The sequence below is a fragment of the Exophiala oligosperma genome, assembly GCF_000835515.1.
Source record: "Exophiala oligosperma strain CBS 72588 unplaced genomic scaffold supercont1.5, whole genome shotgun sequence".
In the NCBI taxonomy this organism is placed as follows: domain Eukaryota; kingdom Fungi; phylum Ascomycota; class Eurotiomycetes; order Chaetothyriales; family Herpotrichiellaceae; genus Exophiala; species Exophiala oligosperma.
Genome location: NW_015622822.1, coordinates 2344585 through 2364143, shown reverse-complemented (window position 1 = coordinate 2364143; position 19559 = coordinate 2344585). Strand labels below are relative to the sequence as shown.

The window sequence follows — 19559 nt, the reverse complement described above, 5'->3', positions numbered from 1 at the left end:
CTCTCTCTCTCTCCCTCTCTCTCTCCCTCTCTCTCTCTCTCCCTCTCTCTCTCTCTCTTTCTATTTTATCCCCTCGGCCACGTGCCTCTCAAGAAGAAGTATAAGGGTTTGGTGCGGGCTTGTGACCGTCGACGTCGGTGGAGTTGCTCAGGGTCTCGTACTTTTTGTAATTCTGTTCGTACTGTTCTAGTTTGTTCATGATTGCGGCATACTAAGAAATTTTTTTTTCATCGTCCAAAAGTTAGAAAAAAAAAGAGTCTCGACAGGCCTTGTGATGGAATCGCAGTATTGACAGGGTTGGGGGGGTGGGGGAAGACAGGCTGTATTGTCGTGACAAAAAAGTGGAGGGAAATAAAGTGGGCGGCGACGACGACGTCGTCTGGTGTGAGAATACTTACGGCATCACTACCAATGACACATCTCAAGGGAGGATCTTTCATCGAGGCCAGTTCGTACATTGCCTTGGCACCTTTTACAGGGTCACCCGCTTGGTTACCATGACGAGCCGCCATGCGTTCCATTGCATTCATGTCTGTTTTTTTGGTTGTGTCAGACTCGTAATCAGCACTTGTCTTTTTGGGGGGGGGGGGGGAGGATTCCGCTGCAAAAAACTCACGATCATAAGCTGGATGAGTGTCTGCGAATTGCATACTCCGGCCGGCCCAGTCCGTCCTGAACCCGCCCGGTTCGACGCACGTGAACCGAATGTTCCATTCGGGTTTCACCTCCAGGCTGACGGCCTCGGTGAAGCCCTCGACCGCCCATTTGCTGGCACAGTAAACACTGAAGAGCGGCACGCCCCTCTGACCCCCTATGCTGGTGACCTGTTGGATCAGCCCGCCCGGGGGGGATTGACAGTCCCTCATGACCCTCATGGCTTCCCGGGTGACGTCGATCAGGCCGAAGAAATTGATCTCCATCTGCCGTCGGACCTGACCGTCGGTGTAGGCTTCGAAGCAACCGGCCAGGCCGTACCCGGCGTTGTTGACGACGACGTCGACCCGGCCGAACTTGGACAGGGCCGAGGCGAAGGCCGCCCTGACGCTCTCCGGGTCGGTCACGTCGAGTCGGAGGGCGAGGTGGTTGTCTGGGGTGGCGTTCTGTAGAGGAATCTTGTCGGGGTCCCTGGCGGTCGCGACCACTCGATCTCCACGGTCCAAGACTTGCTGGGCGTATTCTCTCCCGAAACCGGTGGAACAACCGGTGATGAGAAAAACTCGAGGCATCTTGGCTTTTGCACTCGAAATGATTCCTAAAGAGAGAGAGACAGAGACAAGATGAGTAACTTGTTCAAGAGTTGAAAAGGAAAAAGAAAGGTGTCGGTGGACAGGTTTGAGTCTGCGACGTGGACTTTGTACTTTTTTTCTTCTTGTACAATCTGCTCTCGGGACGGAGGTGGTCAAGGTAATATCGGAATGAGACAGCAAAGGTACGGAGATAGGAGAGGCCAAGAGAAAAACAAAAACCAAAGGTCACTTACCGTTTAAGGAGAATGAAAGAGGGTATTCGTGGTGAATGGTAATAAAGGAGCCAAGTAGTTCGCAAGATACTCTACTCAGTACTTGTCGTCCGCCTTCCGAAAACGATCTAGTGGTGTTGTCGAACTCCCGAAAAAAGGTCGAGGTGAGTAATACGCCGGACGGGGAAACACCAACTAATGGTCAACTTCCTTGTTTGTCACCCGTACTCTTGTCTTGTTTTTTCAGCGACACATGGAGAGAGATGAACGAGATAAAGACAGGTGGGACAAGGTGAGTACGGGGCTCGAGTCCTTAAGGCCACGGGGGTTTTGTTATTGAACACGGTGCTCTCGTGACGATTTGACACCTCGTTTTTTACCCCTGAAAATTATACGGAGTAAAAATAGTCTTGTTGTCAGTATGCTTGTGGCGTGGCCAGAACAAGTCCGAGGTAGAAGATGGGCTCCGTGCAGTAAAACGTCAGGAGAAGCTCCGGAATGGAGGGGGGAACAATATGTACAGTAGTTATTGGCTGCATCTCGACCGCATTCCCTTCTCTCTCTCTCCCCCCTTTATCGATAAGGATTGTGAGTTTACACTCCATGTACGGAGTACCGAACTCCCTTGACCTGCGGGGTTGTTTATTTTCTGTTCTTTGCGACCAAACGACGAGTCTTTTTGGCCACCTCTCGAACTCGTATCATGCAAAGTCATTATTTTGTCTTGAGAACAAAAGATATAACCAGAACAACAACCAAACAAGACAAGATCTGTGAGACGACCAATAAAATTTTCCAAACAGCTTCTGGTTCTTTCTCTTTTTTTTTTCCGATCGCACTCTCTGTCATGTTGGAACGCCTGACCTAGTAAACGAAGGGGGGAAAAAAAAGGGAAATTCCTTTCTTTGAACCTCGTCCGATCCAAGCCGCAGGAAGAGCTTACACCAGGTAAACACGGGGATATATACCGTACAACAGCTCATCTAGAACCTGTTTTACTGTCACCTTTACATTCATCACTCCAAGTCTAACCCAGCACCGGTCTTTTTCTTTTCGACAGTCCATGGATAATTCCTCTCCAAACGCCGGCGGCGAGTCAGCCGCTTCCCATACCAAAACAGACGTCTCTACACCCCAGCATGGCAGTCATGACAGACCCGGTGAACCTGTACACAACCTCTCTTCACCACCGGCGGCGTTACGACCCTCGGAACTCAACCGGCCTCCATCCTTGACGAGTCTATTGCTCAATTCTGCCCCTCAATCTTTCTACGTGGCGACGCAGCATCCATTTCTCCGCCAGGCTGGACTGGGCACCCTTCCCAAAGAAACCCTCCAACGTTGGCTGTCGCAGGACCGCCTGTACGCTCAGTCCTACATCGGCTTCATCGGCGCACTGATTTCCCGAGTCGACCTGCCCTACAACGTCACCGACCAATCCAAGTCACTGCGTTGGCGCATCGTCAATTTACTCTCATCCGCACTCGAAAACATCCACAGAGAATTGCGATTCTTCAACGACACTGCGGAAAAATATGGCCTACAGATCGACGCTTCTTCTAGACCAGGCGTCCCTTTCACCGCCGAACCAGCCACAAAGCAATACATTGACCTATTCCGAGCCTTCGGCACCGACCCTAGTATGAGCTTACTCGAAGGCCTGGTGGTCTTGTGGGCCACCGAAAAATGTTACCTGACTGCATGGACTTTCGCTTCGTCATTCATGAAGCCTTCTGGACCGCCAGAACCTCATGCCGATGATGATGGCGGGGCACTGCGCGGTGAGTTCATTCCGAACTGGACAAGCTCCGACTTTGAAAAGTTTGTCGAGGACATCGCAAAAGTGACGGATTTGTTGGCTGAGCGTGAAAACGCCATCAATCGGAGATTCAATGTATATACGGCTGTGTGGGTGCATATACTCGATATTGAGGCAAAGTTTTGGCCCTCGGTAGAAGAGGAAGAAGCCAAGAACGAGGAAGCGTCGTAGAACCCAATTCGTATCTGAATCTTCGTTCATGTCCACCAGCTTATGCCGGGTCTTCAGAGCAACCTCTCGGTCCAAGGTAACGGGAACGGGCCTGATGTATGACCACGAAGGAGTTGGTCGAGGACTCTGGCCAATCTCTCAGTTTTGATAATCATTGTCCCGTGTATTCCGTTGTCTCTCGTCTCAATCGAAACCTCTTGCGGACCGCACATTTTCAGCATGCCACAGACCCATGACCGCGCCCGTTTCATTCATCCAATCTCTTGCACCGTTGACGGCGGCCTTTGCCATCCCAGTGTTCCGTCGCTTGTGTCCCTTTTGGAATCCCACCCCTTGTCTTTCACCGGTCGCGTATTCCGAACCCATACTGGGTAGGACGTTTTCTCCCGCGCTCAGACTGACGAACAGAGAAAACGGCACCAGCCAAACACAGAGGCCGAAGTAGGACGCGATCTCGGTGAAGGTGGGTTGATCGTAGACGGGCGTCGAATACCAATCGCGCCTGCTGCTCGGGACCCCGCGATAACCCCCCCCAGGTTGACTGAAGTGCCGGAACCACATCCAGTGGTTGAGGATGACCAGACCGCAACTCGCGACGAAGAAGGGGTCGGAGAGTTTGACTATCGGGAAGTGTCGCAGGTTGGTCGCGTAGACACCGTGGCTGACGACCCCCAAGAGGGTGAGGTACCAGGGGAACCCGTCGACCAACCAGAGAAGCACCTGTACCACCACGACCACGTAGATCAACCGTCGGAGTAACCTGGCGCTCAGCACGGAGTGTTCTTCGACGAGTTCGGAGAGGTAATACAGGCCGGAAGCGATGGACAGGGTGAGAAACCCGAAGCCCATGACCAGCCCAATGTAACCGAGGAGGGGTAGGATATACATCTTTCTTCGTCTTCTTCCGTGGCCTTGTAATGGAGTGGTGTTGGAGACACTGGGGATCACCTCGAACTGTGTCGAATTTTCACCTTCATAACTTCCTAGAATTGTGTTTGAACATGATCTTTTCTAATGGCCAGCTGTCACTTTCATCGATCGGAACGCGAAGGGGGTTAGAAAAATAAAGCAACCAGTGACGTAGACAGGAGATCGATAAGCTAGCCCCAACACCATTTTTATCACGCGCTGCTTTACGAGATCTTCTTCGTCCCAGATACACCCTACCAATCCGAAACAAAATAGTGCTGGCTGAGGTATTTCTTTCATACGAGACATGTCCATGAAATTAGCATTTTATGCAATGTTGAAGTATGGTAACTTGAAAAGAAACCTCTTTTCTCGCGCGTGGTTCAATCTTCCTGATCACCGCGCCCCTTTTGCTTTTGGCTCCTTCAATGTCGATGGAGCTTTCTTGAATGATCCTGAACTCTCTGACCATGTCTGCCATCTGACTGAGATAGATTCAAGCCTGTGTCAACAAACCTCGAGCCCTCAGAGACAATAGATCACTTTGATCTTGGGCAAATCCCAGCTCGAAGAAAAGACCTTGGAATTTGAAAGTGGAAAAGAAAGGTCCCATAAGATTGACACCTTGTGAATACGCTAAGAAAACCAATACAATTCACCAAGCACAATCGCCGACGCTGTCGTAATCTGTGTCAAGAGCGGTAAAGCATTCACACGAGCGAACTTGAATTGACTGACTTTGATGCCTTTGTCAGCAAGCAAATCCCGCCAAAGAAGACCCGCAAGACTTCCAGCAAACGTGTAGCTGAAGGCTCCAATGTTACTACCCATCGCGACCGAATAGATGGCGCCGAGTAGTATTCGATGGTCAGCTAATGCAGCCGAAGACTGAGAGAAAGCAGGGTTTCGCATGATTTCAACGAGGATGATTGTAGCTCCAATATTCGTGCCCGCAAGTGGACAGAGAAAGGCGGCACTGACAAATCCCATGAAGAAGACAGTCTTTGCTGGAGTGGTACATGCGTTCGCAAAACCTCGAGCAAAGACTTCGATCCAACCTCTTTGCTCAAGGCCGCGGACAAGAATAAATTCGCACATGGCAAAAGGCAAAAGGGAAATCGGCAGTCGGAGGACTGTCCCCGTGGTTCTGGGAAAGTGGCTGGCCACGTTTCGCGCAAAAGAGAGGAGAGATTGTTTCTCTCTAGCGGGACCGTTCGGGTTGGAATTGTTCGCTTGAAGAGGAGGTTTCGTCGGTTCTTTCGAATCATTCGCAAGCCCATCCAGTGGGAGTTGCTCCCTCTGCGCCTCGACAATTTGATCTTCTGTGGACGATGTGTACGGATCCTGGCTTGCAACTTCCTGCTTCTGAGGTGGCCTCCATAGATCGCTTATTACCTCGAAGCAGAATGCCAGAACACCAGCCGGCATGGTAACCATCCAAACTTCGACGGCATGACCTGGGACAAAGCTTGTGCCGACCAGGACGGCGACTGTGACGACCATGAGAGCACTCAGCGCAAAGGCACCAATGCGATCGCGTAGCTTTGACCAGGGATCAACTTCGATTGGTATCAAGGTTTTGGGGATTTTCTTCCAAAACATGGTCATTAGGATCGGATAGGTCAGGATGGCCGGAATGATGGAAGGCAAGATCGTCCATTTCGTGAAGTCCGTCAAGTAATTCAATGAAAAACTGCCTGCAATGAGGATGTTGGTCGGGTTCGAAGACACCAGGACAGCCGATGCGGTGTTTGCTGCCATAAACTCGCTAAAGGTCCATGCTTCTGGCTCGAGTTTGGAATGGTGAGTTAGGTACGCAAGAAACTAGAACCGTAAGCCTCGACGTGTATGACTTGTTCATGGTAACTTACAGGAGTCCCCGAGAGAATCAAGGGATCGTTTCCAACAATGCAAGCAGTCAACAAAAAGAACGCATAGAGGTAGGTGAAGAGCAAGCGGCCTGAGCTTCCACCTTTCTTGGACACCCAGAGCGCCACTGCCTCAAGAGCACCGGTGCCATCGAGAGCAATGGAGATGTATGCCTGTGAAAATTTAGACAGTATTCAAAGACAGACCTGATTGTCTTACCAAGGAAATGAACAGCACCAGCACATCGTACGGTTTGATGCTTGCGTCGCCTTTGATCCCGAGTTTGATGGTGCTGCCGTGAATAGTGGTCGTTGCTAAGAGTAGTATCACACCAATGATGGGCGCAGTCTTCAGCGACAGAGAGAAATGCAGTCGCTGTTGGGATAACTTGTCATGGTCATGATGAGAGATTATCCTCGCGGATCTCAGCAGGATTAGCAAACGTCGTTGGGCAGCTTTGGGTATCGGGATCCGTAAAGGCCAAATCACGAAGATCGAGACGACGCAAAAGACAGCAAGAATAAAGCCACTGTGGCCATTCAAGTGGCCTTGCTGCCCACCGGATTCGGGCATGCGGCGCAGAGTACTGGCGACCGCGACAAAAACTTGTCCAGCAAACAGAGAGGGACGATGTCGAGAAATGTTTTTAAAGACCGAATACGAAAGCCAAGATTAGGAGGCGCAGCATCTGGGGGTGAGCGAGCTTTTTTTACCTATCGATAATGCACGAGCGTTAAAGCCTTTGATCTTTATGTGCTGTAACCTTGTGGCGCTGGCCTCGCAGTGAAAAGAAATATCGTCCGACCTTGGCGATCACGAGTCACCCACGTGAATAACATCGTGAACATGAATGAGGCACCCAAGAGGAATGAGAGTGGTGAATATGATGCCCATGAATTACGAGGCTCGGTACCGCTAGTTCCCTTCACATTCGCGGCGACTAATTAATAGAGGCCTTTAAAGTGGCCCTTTCTTATCGATAAGACTGCGGTTTCTTGCAGCTCGTGGGCTCTGCGTGCAACTGTGCAACTTCCCTCTGATTAATATTTGGCTATAGCGACGACATGGCAACATCAGCAGAGTCAGACCAGTCAGCTGGTCAAGGCGTCAATTGGAACAAAGAAAATGAAGCTTTCCAAACGTAAGTGACGTGTTACAACATCCCGGGTGTCTGCATGTACTGATGATCGGGGATGGTCTGTAGAAAGCGCACCTCAGAATACTACGATCCGTGCCAGGAAGCCGCGAACAAAAGCATCAAGTGTATGAACAGAAATGGAGGAGATAGAGATATGTGCCAGGATTATTTTCAGTGCGTTGGTTCGCCGTCGCAGCCCACAAAAGCCTTGCCCGCAGAATGAACCTTTGATCTCGCATCCTCGCATCCCTCATCGCCAGGCTGGTAGAGCTGACCGTGTCCACAAAAATAGGGCCTACCGGGATTGCAAAAAAGAATGGGTACGAGTCCTCCTTTTTGAAGGCGCGAAGGCCCGGCTAACAGTATTTACCTAGATGGCAAGACGAAAAGCTGAGAAAAAGTCATGGTTCAGCTGAATGAACAGCCAACACTTGGCGATGCCCATATATCGTAAATGAAAATGTGAAAGGTACATGTATAACAGGAGCATATAGCAAGATTTGCACATAGCGTTGGCGCTGGTCATGCACATATTAATGTCACAGTAGGCGGAGCGTCTTGTATGCCTGATGTCAAATGAGATACCTTGTACTCCGTATAGTGACGAAGTAATTACTTTGAGGTCACGATGATAGCACCATATCTCCACTCCCTGAAATATCTCGTGTTTACTATGACTAGACATTTATCTCAAGGCGTTGAAGGCTTGCTCGTGCCATCATCAACAGTTGTCTGATGGCAAAGATCTACGGCTACTCCGCAATCCACTGTTTTTGTCAACTAGTCTTTGTAAAACAATTTTCCCCTCATATCATTTCCCTGCGCATTCACCTTTGGTGGTTTGGGTGGCCGGTATGTGAGAATGTCGGATCCAAGCGTGACTGAACGCAGGATTCGTCCGATACAGGATGCTATCGCAACCTCTAGCTGGAAACAGGCCCTCCAGGCGTGTGATAAGTGGACAAAGAAGGGCGAGAAGTCCGACAGATTCCTGGTAGGCCGGGACCTCTCGAGTTCTCGAGTCTATGTGTCTGCGAGGCTAACATTGCACGACAGGCCCTGAGAGCATTTGTTCTTGTCAGCCACCCTGAGCCAGTTCATCATGTTCGCGGCCGTGCAGAGGTCGAGAACCTCTGCAAGCGTAATCCTCCGATCACTAACCCCGAAGCCATATATCAATTGCAGGATGCGCTTAAGGCTCTCGGTATGGAAGCAGAGGGCGAAGGTATGAAGCTGTGGGAAAGAGCAGCAGTAGCAAAGCCCAATGACAAAGACCTGCTTATGCGCTGGATCAATCAAGCAATTTACTCAAGCGACTGGCACAGTGCTCAAAAGGTGTGATATATGAATATCTGTATGATCACAAGAGACGGACGCTGACATGGGGCCACTTTCTCGACAGGCCGCCATGGGTTTGCGAAAATCATTCCCCAAGGACCGAAACTACGAGTTCTGGAACATCGCCATGTGTTATTTGATATCCGTACAAAGCGGCGTGCCAGAGAAAGACCGCATGCTATTTGGAACTCTGGCATACAGGATGATCACCAAGGCTGTCGAGGCGATTCCGCCCGGTCAGGTTTGTAACGAGCTTGGACTGCGAGAGGAAATACTGATGTTTTGCAGGACCGCGTCATTGCACCCGGGAAAGAACTGGCGACTCCAGAAGAAGTCTCGTTGCTTGTCCAGATTCTCAACTCGACTGGTCGCCCACAAGAGTCTGTAAAGCTATTGCAGAGCGCTTCTCTGAATACAAAGTCTGCGATCGGCAAGCAAGATAGTCAATTGATAGCGCTTCTGCTTGCTCAATCTCTCGAACAGTCACAGCAGTGGGAGGAGGCATTCTCCTACTGCCATGGATTACTATCGTCAAGCCAGTACTCCCGGAATGACGACCAAGTTTGGGGCCTCTACCTAACGGCACTATCAAACTTGCCTTCGGAGAGGTAAGTTTCACATGTTTATTGCTACTGTGACGAGTCTGACGTCGTGCTAGCTTTCGACCAAAAGCAAAAGAGATGCTAGACTTTGCCTGTACGGAAAGGGCATTTTCAAGGAGCGCACACATGGCGATGATGAAGTTCTTATCAGGCGAGCAAGGAGACGATCATCTGGAAGACCTTCTTCGAACCTGCCTGAAGTACGGATGCAACTTTTCTGATAAAGCTTTTTGCTTCGACGACATGAAAATTGCTCTACGTCGACTCGACAAAAATCGGCTTGACACGTTCAGCGAATCACTCCTCAGTCCCACAGATATTCTGAAAGATCTCTTCAACCTCAAAGTCGACTATAGCTTTCTTTCGGCCGACGCAGGCGAACAACAACTCATAGATTCTGCCCGACGAACCCTGTTGCTCTTCAAACGGGCCCAAGAGACCTCTCAACCTTGTCAAGAAGCCGCGTTCCTAGCTGCATTAGCTATACTTCGGCTTTCGATGAAGAAAAATTCCAACGAACTTGGGTTGTTCGCTCTGGCTTTGCTTGAGACAGGACGTACTAAATCCGGAGACTATTACTTATTCACCATCTTAGTTGTCCACCTTCAAGTGCACTTCGGCCTCATGTCTCTGGCAATGAAAACATTCCTGCGGCTCAGTGTCAAGAACATGCAGTGGGAGTCTGTCGGCCACCTCTTCTTGACACGCATATCAACATTGCATCCTGCGCCGAGCGGTGCAGGCGAAGAAGCTTTCGATCCATCCCATGCCGTCGGTATTGGTCTAACGATTCTCGAGAATGCAGATAATGCCCTTGTCCGCGGCATTCGAGAAGGCCTCAGCCACGGCAGCTATTCCAACATCCACAACAGCGTGACGGTGCGATCTCAAATCGAACACAGTATGAACCGACAGCTGTTTATGATCGAAGAGCGCAAGCTTGCGAGACAGCTGGGGATACCTCAAGACACCATGTTACCCCCCTGTCCATCACACCTTGTCGATAAGCGAGACTTTAGCTACCTCCCCTCTTATCGTGACGATGATCCTGAGCTGTTGCAAAGGTTCCGATGTGGCCCTTTGCCGAAGGAAAGGTGGATAACAGCAATGGCCGCCTTTGAGAATGTGGCGACGTATCTCGAGGCACAACTCACCTCGCAGTCGACCTTGTTGGCCAAGGTCTCTGAAACCTTGAACGGCGCCCTCACACAGCTTGATAGTGTCAGCAACGATCTCGAGAATTCGGACCTGACCAAACAAGAAATCTCCAACCTGACGTGTTACAAGCTTCTGGCTCAGGCTGTGATCTTCATCAGGGACGGATCAGCCAAGCTAGACCAATGGAACGATGTATTGTCCCAGCTTGATCGATGGCTTTCAAAGACTCTCGAACAGCGCAAAACGCACCCCTCTGGCTTCTCGGTGAGCGATGTACGCCTGCCAAGCTGGGAGGACCTACACAACAGCCTGAGTCAGCTGGAGACGCTCAAGGCCATTGCCATGTTGCTGGGCGTCTTGTCCAAAACATCTTCCAAGGGAGCCAAGGGCAAGGTCGCGGCCAGTCCGAGCAAGGAGTCACTCGGTGACGTGCGAGAACGTGTCTCGGAGCTGGAGAAGCAGATTCACGACGATGCACGAGACTTGAAAGAGCAAGTCACCGCGGCCGGCGTGCTGGGCAAATTGGTCGACGTGGGTCTCGGTCGCGAGGGCGTCCCCTCCGAGCTCGGCAGTATAATGCAGGAGCTGTGCGAGGAATCCTGGATGGAAAACTACTGTGGGAACATGAAGGAGAGCTGGGAGGATGCCGTCAATGGGGTGTTGGCCGTCAAGGTCAAGGTATACTCCTGAGGAGCGGATCCTCTTCTTTTGCTTCACGCTGGTTTGTTCCGTACTCTGTTACACACTTTGGTCTGCGACTTTGGTCTTGCATAGCATCGGGGGCTCGCATTGGCAGGATACAAAAACACCAGTTAAGTTCTACTCGGTAGAATATCACAGTTCCCTTGGGAAAAAACACACGCAAAAGAGAGCTCAGCTCTAGGTTGGGTCATGTCGTAGGAGAGGTCTTGTTAGATTGTGATTCTTCGCTGCTATAGCCCTACCACACTGTGTCGGCTACGAATTCATGACGTCCCGGTTCGATCAGTCGGAGAGAGCTTTGCCTCTTTTTGAAACCCAGAATTGATCCCCCATCAATGCATATTGCGCCTCTGCGCCCGAAGTAACTTAGTCCCTCGATCGACGCCGGTTTGTATGCTTTCAGTGACCAGCGGATTTTCCTCTCTTTTTTGCCAAACATACAGATCAATCCGCCAAGCTTGCTGTCTATCCCGAGATAAGTGCCGGAGGTGTTGATCCAGAAGTCTACTTCAACACAGAATTCCTCTTCCTGGTCAGTGGGAGTGTGTGAGTGATGATAGTATTGAATCAATGGGTCGAGATTAGTCTTGTCTCCCCTTCAGTAATCGTTTGGTCACCTTGTCTTTCTCGATGATGTATACGTGTGCACCCCAACCGGAGAGGGCGTCTCGGTCCACGGCATTCAGAAGAGCTTGTGAAATGGTTTCGAAAAGGTCATCTGGTTCCTGTTGTTTGATTTTATTAGCCTTTGTCTCTTGACACTCCGTGAATCAAAAAATCGCCAGCATACCAAGTCCGGCTCCCACAACCCTTCGCAAGTACCAAAAAGTTGATCACTTGCTGTTCCGGCCACGATGAAGTCCTTGGCAAAGTCAATGCAACCTATACTGTCGAAGCCGCAGATGAACGGTTTGCCGGTCGTGTGGTTGATGCCAGCGAGCACTGGGCTGACGAACCAGGGTCCGAACCTCCTCTCGTACAGACTGCTCGAGACCAGATTGGCGAGTGTCTGTGGTGAAATGTTGCGCTCCTCTCGTAGTCTGTACATGTTGACCTTGTATCGGAACGTGTCGCTGACCGTCTGAACGTCCGTTGCGAGACCCGTCAAGCCCAGGTACACGGACGGTGCGTAGGGGAAGATCTTTGGGAAGTTATTCGAGACGGTCAAGGCTTGCAGACCGAGACGGAGATCGCAGGCTATGGCGACACAATCCTTGCCGACCATCGCAACGCAAGCGCCGCCATCTGTACAGAGATATAGGTTAGAAGGTGGCCCATTTGCGGACACGAAAGAGGCCAGGACATACTGATATCGAACGGAGAGCTCTGAGGGAGAAAGAAGTGTCAGTGTCCGATCTCATTTGAAGTTCATGTGCTGGCGGAGGAAGCTTACCATTCTGGACTTTTCTGGTTTGTAGAGAACGATAAGACGAAAGACAATCACGAACAACAAGGGGCCTTAAGCTTCAAGAAATCGTTGTAGTAGAGAGGGAGAGTGTTTGAAGACAATGGAGTTGAGAGATGGGATTGGGATTGCGGACAAACGCAGGCACTTGCTGCTAACGCGTTATTACAGTTAGTTTGCCCGGAGGCCTCAAGTAGAGGCGACCAATAAGCGTGACTGATTCTAAGCCCAAGGCTGGCAAATCATCGCTATGTCATCGTTCGTCTGCCTTCGACTAAGGCACTTGTCGCCGCCGCTGCGGAGGAACTCAAACACACATCCAGAACGAGTTGTACTGTATTTCAATGCAATGATACTTCGCTTTTCCTTCTTTTTCTAGACTCTTCTATTTTACCTGTCATCTTAGCAAGCCAAGTTCTCTTCCAACATTCACAAAGCCGCACGGCAACACCTGCCAGGAACCTCCCTCATCTCAACCCAACCCCACCTCATCTTGACCCCAGCCTTGCCAGGAGTCGAATATGGCTTCCCACGTCGTGGTGATTGACTCGAGTCTCCGACGTGCAACGATCAAAACCACCCCGACGAAACCATTAAGTGAAGTCTTGGAAGAAGCATGTACAAAACTGAATCTCTCTCCAACCCAGTATGGTCTCAAGTGAGTCCTGGCAAACCCGCAGTCGCCAACATCCACGTCTAACAATTCTACCAGACACAGCAATAAACAGGTCGACCTCTCTAGAACGATCAGACTCGCTGGGCTTTCTTCCGGCGCTAAATTGGAACTCGTCCAACTCTCCAAATCAGCCGGTGTCGTCTCCATAGCTCTACAAGTGCCCGATTCAGAAGCGACGGGGATACCTAATGGAAGATTGACGGACAAGTTTCCCAGTGACACAACGTTATGGAAAGTGCTCAGAAAGTTTGAAGAGGGAGGTGGTTCTCGAAACTTCACTGCAAGAGGAATCCCTTCAACAACCCAGAGTGGTGCTGGGAGGCTATACTATGAACAACCGGTGGTCCAGGTCATGAACCGAGAGCTATCCTCGCTGACTGATTTGCAAAAGACCCTGGCCCAGCTTGGTTTCAACAGCGGCTCTGCATTGCTAAGGCTTAGTTTCCGTGCAACCGAAACACCATTAGAAGAGGCTATGCTCCAGATTCGGGGATATTTTGAATCGGTAGAAGGCCCTCCCTCTGAAACCAACCCGGACACAACCCCTGTGCGAGATGAATCTTCAGTTGCCGTCAACCAACCGATATTTACACCGGAGCCTGAGTCATCAATTGCTCACGCACAATCTCATCAAGAGACCCAACCTGCTGCCCCATCACAGCCTCAACCAGAGCAGATAACAAATACTACAAGTCGCCCAGTCTCCGTCTTCAGACCGCCAAGCTCGTCAACACCGGCTGCCGCTCGCCAACTCCACAACGATTCAGATTACACACCTACGGTTGAGCATGCACATGTGCACCAAAAGCTGCTGCAGCAGAATAGTAGAAACACAAGATTACTTACCGACGCCCAATTGGCCGCGCAGGAACAGGAAGAGGCCGCAAAGTGGGCTGCGGTGAAGGACGTCGAGATCAAGATCCGTTTTCCAGATCAAAGCGCAGCAAGTACGAAATTTGGTCAACTCGACACGGCAGCAGATCTATACAAGTTCGTCAGAGAGTGCTTGGCTGCGCGGTGGAGATCGGAACCGTTCATCCTGAGAAATCCTGGTATCCGAGGCAAGAATGAACTGATACCGGACGATTCGAGTAAGAAGCTTATCAGCGATCTTCTTCTCAGAGGTCGGGTACTGGTCAACTTTGGTTGGGATGACAACAAAGCTAGTGTGGAAGCGAGAAGCACCAAGTCAGTATTACGAGAAGAGTTGCAATCTCAGGCTCAAGAGCTGAGAGTGCTAGACATTCCTGGCGTTGTAGATGACGACAGGGATCCAGGAACAAAGGTGAATGTGGGTAAAAAGGACACGAAATCTGAAGAAGGGGGAGGAAGCAAGGCTAAGATGCCAAAGTGGTTGAAGGGATTGAGCAAGAAATAGATGGAACCAAGTACTCTGTACCTTGAAGGATTTTGGGGTTTCGAGATTTGACTCAGCGAGGCATGGCATATTAGGTAGTGTAGCGTTTAGCGTGAACATGATATGGAATGTCTCTTCACATTTGACATTCCAAAGTCGTCCTACTACCTTCATGCTACCTATGGCGATCAGTTTCCAGGCACTGTTGCATACGAGACTACTTTCGAGCAGAGGGAGAGAGGACTTATCGTGGGCTAATACCCAAGGCAGGTATCGAGTACTCCGCGACAAGGCTACACCTCAGCCTTGCAGTCGGTCAGTCAGTGAGAACCCCGCACGTGACGATACCCTCGCGACTCCTTCGGCGAAAAATAAGTGGGGACCCGAATATTGCAAGCCCACAATTGGATTTTGGTTTGAGCCCGTCTTTGGTTGTGTATGCGCATTCGAACCGACCACCTTTTTCGACACACCTTTGACGACGAGTACCAGAGATCCCGACCGCTTTTTTTGTCACGAGATCGACAAATACGCACACGCAAGTCTTCCGAGATGCCTTCCGAAACCACCGATATCAAGCAGTTCCTCGAGATTGCCCGGAGAAAGGATGCCAAAGGTGCGTTGTGACAAAAGTGGGAATTTTGTTTTGCTTTTTTGGAGGGGGGAAGGCGTCGACGAGTTGAAAAAAAAAGAAGGGGTGGCGACATTGTCTACATTGACTAGCTAGCTAGGTTGTTGGTGGCTTGAGAAGAATGAGAGAACGCAAGACGAGAAATGTCCATGTCAATTGCTAACCTCCAGTGTGTCCTACCGACTTTTACAGGTGCCCGACTCATGAAATCCTCCAAGAGCAAGGACATCAAGATGAAGATTCGATGCAAGAGATACCTCTACACTTTGATCCTCAAGGATAGCGACAAGGCCGACAAGATCAAGCAGAGTTTGCCTCCCAGTAAGTTTTTGAGTCTCTCTGTCTCTCTCTCTCTCTCTGAATATCCTCCCACGTATTCTCGAAAACTCTATATCCATTTTTGTGGTTGCCCGGTGGTAGCAAGAAGGAGGAGGAAAAATTAAAAACATCAAGTGTCAAAAAGAGCAAAGGGATATCTCATACCTCGGAAGACTAGGTATCAAGTGACGTTATGATTTGGAAAGAGACCAAAGATATCTTTCGACACAGCGACGGACCGGCGCAAGAGGACACCAGAGGAATTGGATCGAAACGGCCCTGAATACCATGGCAATTTCCCACAAATGCGACGGGATACGAACACCATTACTGACGTTTGCTCCTCTCCTAGCCATGCCGTTCCAAGAGATCAGCAAGAAGAACAAAAAGGCCAAGAAGGCATAGATGAAAAGTCACCTTCCCGTGGTACGGAGGACGGGTGGTTGGTCCGGTCTGGTCAATACGATTCCGAGAAAAGCCCGCGACGAGAGGACATCAAATCCAATGCCTGAGAGGCAGCGTTGCAAACAGTGAATTTGAAAGATCTTGACTTTCGCTCGGACGCGACCCCGATTCTCGCATTCGACTCGTCGGCGACTTCGACCCCCCCCTTTTTGTATCACACCAGGGCACGCGATATTCGGTTTCGCAGTCGCGGGATATGCAGACAGACAGAAGGAGGGGAGCGTTTACCTAGCTAGGTACTCAAAAAGCTAGACAAAGAAAAAATCCGAAATGAAACCCAAGTCAAAGGAAAAGAGAAAATATCACGGCCAAGAAGTAAATGAGGACTTTCTTCACGGGTCTTGAAACATTTCCGTAATCTGTCTATCTCGTATGCTCAGGACACACGTACTCCATCTCCACGTATCCTTCCAAGAATCGACCCATCCTCGAGTTAGAGCCCAAAAGCCCATCGACCTTGTCCCTCTCGAGCCGTAACTCGTATTCTCCAAAATACGACGGTGAGTCACTCGTTTTACAAAACCCCAAGCTCTCAAAGAGTGCAATGCTGCCGTGATTCGTCTGACCTATCTTGACGGCGAAGTGGTCGAGTCGAGACCGAGACCGAGGCCGAGGCTCAATGGCAGCAGCATGTGTCTGATCAGACATGAGTTCCTGCAGTATGCGCTCTTCGTTGGTGACTATGTATCTCACAAAGGCCAAGAGCGTGGCTCGGCCATACCCCTTGCGATGCTCACTGCGTTCGGCGATCATGAGTTCGAGTTCACCGACGAGAAGTTGGGAGCCTGCGTCGTCTTCGGTAATTGAGATGAACATGTTCACGTCACCAATCATTGCATCAACGTCGAGCGATCCATGACGGATCGTCGTCTCGGTCTCCCCTGGCCGACACACAATAAAAGTCAATTTATCTGCATCGGTCCGCCAACTCTGTTGCATGTCATATTCCTCGTCCAGTGTCAATGGTTCGGAAGCAGTGGCTTCTTGGATTTCCTGACACAATGTGAGATCCATGCCAAGCACCAACAACAGGGTAAACCCATACTGGATCTTTCATCCATACATGATATCTTGGTACGTGATGTGCCGAGTAAGGCACCAAGAGCACCTGTGCCGTCGAAACAGCTGCGGATGGTCAAAACAATCATCGCGGACACAGATTTGAGCGTCACTAACCGGTATGCTCGTTAACGCGCATTATCCCATAGCGTTGGCGTCTGTAGGGTTGTGGAAAACAGACATGGAATAGACCGACAGAGAGTTTGCAAAGTATTTCTTGAGATTATCCGAAGATTTTCCGGAACGTTAGTCTTGCTTAGAATGGCCGTTGAGTTGCGATGCTGCGTCGTGGATATCAAACTTGATCAACTCGACCTCGAGGGTTTTCGTGTCCACAAGGATGAGCTCGCCGGTCTCGTGGAATTTGGGAATGGTGATTAGGCGAACTTGTTGGTCTTCGGGTCCGTCTATAACGGTAGTGTCGAAACGCGGTTGATTGCCGACAAAGAAGACATGTGGACATTGTTCGATAACGAACTGGTCGCGATCCTGGAACGGATAACACCACAATGTGTCTGGCGCTGTAGGCGCCCCGCACCGCCATCTCAGCATACTAGCCATGACCTCTAGCCTACCATCAGCCCCTTTGCCGTAGGGACCACCGTAGTCGACATATTTGAGAATGTCGTCCACAGGTTGACCACTGTTGCCCATGAATCGCCACCCCTCGATGTCGCCGTCCCAAGGATTCGTGACACTGTCTAGCCACCCAGGTTGGTCGGCTTCAGGATCGCTTACGTTGGCGGTCGCATATGCTCGTGAGTGAGGGAACATCGCAGGGTGAATGGGTTGTTGCGGTAGACTGACGTTTGCCGGGTCCTGATCGCCTGGGAGGAGTGTGATGGGGATGCTTGGGAGGAGTTCAGCAAGGAACTGGTCAAGGTGAGCAGTTGGGACAGGATTGTACGATGCCGCATCGTAGCCGTATTTCCTGTTCCCGGGCTTTTTGGGGTCTTCAGCTACTGGCTGCTGAGGTGCAAGTTCGGGAACGACAGAGTTTCCGGCAATGATCAAGCGTGAGATCGTGCTGGCCTCTTGTCTGTCTTCCGTATCCAAGGACTCGCCCAGCAGAAATTCAGTGAGCAAGGAGAGCGTCAAAGTGTCTGCGTCGGTACCTGAGATGTTCAGGCCACTCAGAACTGCAATCTTTTTCGCTGGCTGGTCCACGTCCATTTTCCCTCCCTCTTCATCTCCCTCCCATCTCTTGGGCTGTGACGGCAGTTCTGGGACGTGTAGATCCAACACTTCGAAGTCTCCATTGGCGTTTTCCGTCCCTAGCACTGCCACGATGACACCGGTGACCAACATGCTGTTCTTCAACGTTGTCCCGGTCAATCGCAGACGACCAGATTCGTCCTCTAGCATCACTTGAGTGTCTCCGTTCTCGGAATAGTAAGGATGCTGCGGTGGTGGCGCAGCGACCCAGTGGTCTTTCGAAATGTCATCCAGGATATTGGGCTTCAAAGGCATGTCCATGTATATTGTCCCCACGACCCAACACAATTGACCCTGTCGGACATCCAGCACTCTTTCTACCCTCTGGGCTCTTTCGCCTGCGATCTCAAAATCATCCCAATCTTCGGCGGCGATTGCTTCGACGGCAGGCTTGAGTTTCGCAAGTCGTAAGAAGTACATGTCGCCATATTGTTGCACATAGTGTTTGCTTTCTCCTCGTAAAAGACGATAGGAATAGAGGGGATTGTAGTCGCTTGACACTCTAGTTTGCTCCTGGGCATTCTCGTCCTTTTGCCATGGCCGCAGTAAACCGTCGGTCAGTGCCATTGCGATGTATCATCAACGTAGATGACCTTTCTCAAGTTTAAAGGCACTTGTTGCGGGGAGAGTATGCCTGGTGATCGTGGTAACCGTGCGAGCATAAATTAATTGGTTTCTACACGAGACGCGCACGAACGCGTTCAACTGGCGTTAATGGCATTGCTGGAGACTCGGCATCCGCTGACAATTCACAGCCAATCGCAAAGGCAGTATTTACGGCCTCGGTAAAAACGGCCACGAGAGGATTCTCCAGCCAACGAAGGGCTTCCTTTCCAGGCGAATGCGATTTCAAGTGGCATCGATCTTAGGCATGTCGGAATCATATTTCGGACATGGGCATCATGCAGGTTTCTGTATGGCTTAGAATGAAGACACAAAAAAGGACATAATTAGATACATATAAAGACATGGCCATGACCGTCAAAATGCAGGTTGACAAGTCTCCTTCGCAATCCTCTCAATGTCGAGCTATCGCTCCATCAGCAGCAATGCATCGCGTCCTCCTCCACCTCCACCACCGCCGCCGCCTAGAAGAGATCCAGATTTCCGCACTCGGAAGAACGTATCATTTGCCTGTGTAGGATGTAAGGAAGCTAGACGAAAGGTTCGTCGCGGGGGGCACAAGTTAATCTCACTTGCTCTCCCCGTGCAAGCTAATTTTGCGGACAGTGTATTGGCACACAGCCTTGCGATAGATGTGTTGAAAA

At 50.5% G+C, this 19559-nt stretch overlaps 9 protein-coding genes across 10 annotated transcripts; 4 read left to right on the top strand and 5 right to left on the bottom strand.

Moving 5' to 3' along the window:
- Nucleotides 1-10: 10 nt before the first annotated feature.
- Nucleotides 11-1910, bottom strand: PV06_06177 (uncharacterized protein). Its single transcript, XM_016407260.1, has 4 exons — nt 1481-1910; nt 617-1252; nt 399-532; nt 11-211 (listed from the first exon to the last, which is right to left on the bottom strand). The coding sequence occupies exons 2-4, from the start codon at nt 1224-1226 to the stop codon at nt 89-91; spliced, it is 867 nt and encodes a 288-aa protein (XP_016262864.1). The 5' UTR covers nt 1227-1252; nt 1481-1910; the 3' UTR covers nt 11-88.
- Nucleotides 1911-2522: 612 nt separating this feature from the next.
- Nucleotides 2523-3449, top strand: PV06_06176 (uncharacterized protein; the record flags this gene model as incomplete). The annotated part of the gene is made up of 1 exon (XM_016407259.1): nt 2523-3449. One exon carries the CDS (start codon nt 2523-2525, stop codon nt 3447-3449), a length of 927 nt encoding a protein of 308 aa, XP_016262863.1.
- Nucleotides 3450-3632: 183 nt separating this feature from the next.
- PV06_06175 (uncharacterized protein) lies at nt 3633-4337 on the bottom strand (the record flags this gene model as incomplete). Its single annotated transcript, XM_016407258.1, has 1 exon — nt 3633-4337. One exon carries the CDS (start codon nt 4335-4337, stop codon nt 3633-3635), a length of 705 nt encoding a protein of 234 aa, XP_016262862.1.
- A 657-nt stretch (nt 4338-4994) lies between these two features.
- Nucleotides 4995-6800, bottom strand: PV06_06174 (uncharacterized protein; the record flags this gene model as incomplete). The annotated part of the gene is made up of 3 exons (XM_016407257.1): nt 4995-6182; nt 6230-6400; nt 6447-6800. The coding sequence occupies 3 exons, from the start codon at nt 6798-6800 to the stop codon at nt 4995-4997; spliced, it is 1713 nt and encodes a 570-aa protein (XP_016262861.1).
- Nucleotides 6801-6974: 174 nt separating this feature from the next.
- On the top strand, nt 6975-11335 carry PV06_06173 (uncharacterized protein). The gene is made up of 8 exons (XM_016407256.1): nt 6975-7368; nt 7432-7539; nt 7658-7685; nt 7740-8359; nt 8422-8700; nt 8768-8944; nt 8992-9311; nt 9362-11335. The coding sequence occupies exons 4-8, from the start codon at nt 8228-8230 to the stop codon at nt 11151-11153; spliced, it is 2700 nt and encodes an 899-aa protein (XP_016262860.1). The 5' UTR covers nt 6975-7368; nt 7432-7539; nt 7658-7685; nt 7740-8227; the 3' UTR covers nt 11154-11335.
- PV06_06172 (proteasome subunit beta type-3) lies at nt 11312-12721 on the bottom strand. Its single transcript, XM_016407255.1, has 4 exons — nt 12559-12721; nt 12473-12491; nt 11956-12410; nt 11312-11890 (listed from the first exon to the last, which is right to left on the bottom strand). The coding sequence occupies exons 1-4, from the start codon at nt 12559-12561 to the stop codon at nt 11747-11749; spliced, it is 621 nt and encodes a 206-aa protein (XP_016262859.1). The 5' UTR covers nt 12562-12721; the 3' UTR covers nt 11312-11746.
- Nucleotides 12722-12876: 155 nt separating this feature from the next.
- PV06_06171 (uncharacterized protein) lies at nt 12877-14763 on the top strand. Its single transcript, XM_016407254.1, has 2 exons — nt 12877-13228; nt 13283-14763. The coding sequence occupies exons 1-2, from the start codon at nt 13092-13094 to the stop codon at nt 14622-14624; spliced, it is 1479 nt and encodes a 492-aa protein (XP_016262858.1). The 5' UTR covers nt 12877-13091; the 3' UTR covers nt 14625-14763.
- Nucleotides 14764-15050: 287 nt separating this feature from the next.
- PV06_06170 (uncharacterized protein) lies at nt 15051-16358 on the top strand. The gene is made up of 3 exons (XM_016407253.1): nt 15051-15219; nt 15427-15555; nt 15905-16358. The coding sequence occupies exons 1-3, from the start codon at nt 15156-15158 to the stop codon at nt 15955-15957; spliced, it is 246 nt and encodes an 81-aa protein (XP_016262857.1). The 5' UTR covers nt 15051-15155; the 3' UTR covers nt 15958-16358.
- Nucleotides 16359-16360: 2 nt separating this feature from the next.
- On the bottom strand, nt 16361-17217 carry PV06_06169 (the record flags this gene model as incomplete). Of its 2 annotated transcripts, XM_016407251.1 has the most annotated exons (3): nt 16361-17010; nt 17063-17142; nt 17194-17217. In XM_016407251.1, coding segments are annotated over 3 exons (734 nt in total), but the record flags the coding sequence as incomplete, so codon positions are not given. The 2 variants fall into 2 exon arrangements, with proteins under 2 accessions (XP_016262855.1, XP_016262856.1); XM_016407252.1 differs by lacking the exon at nt 17194-17217 and having other exon boundaries at nt 17063-17163.
- Nucleotides 17218-19559: the final 2342 nt, after the last annotated feature.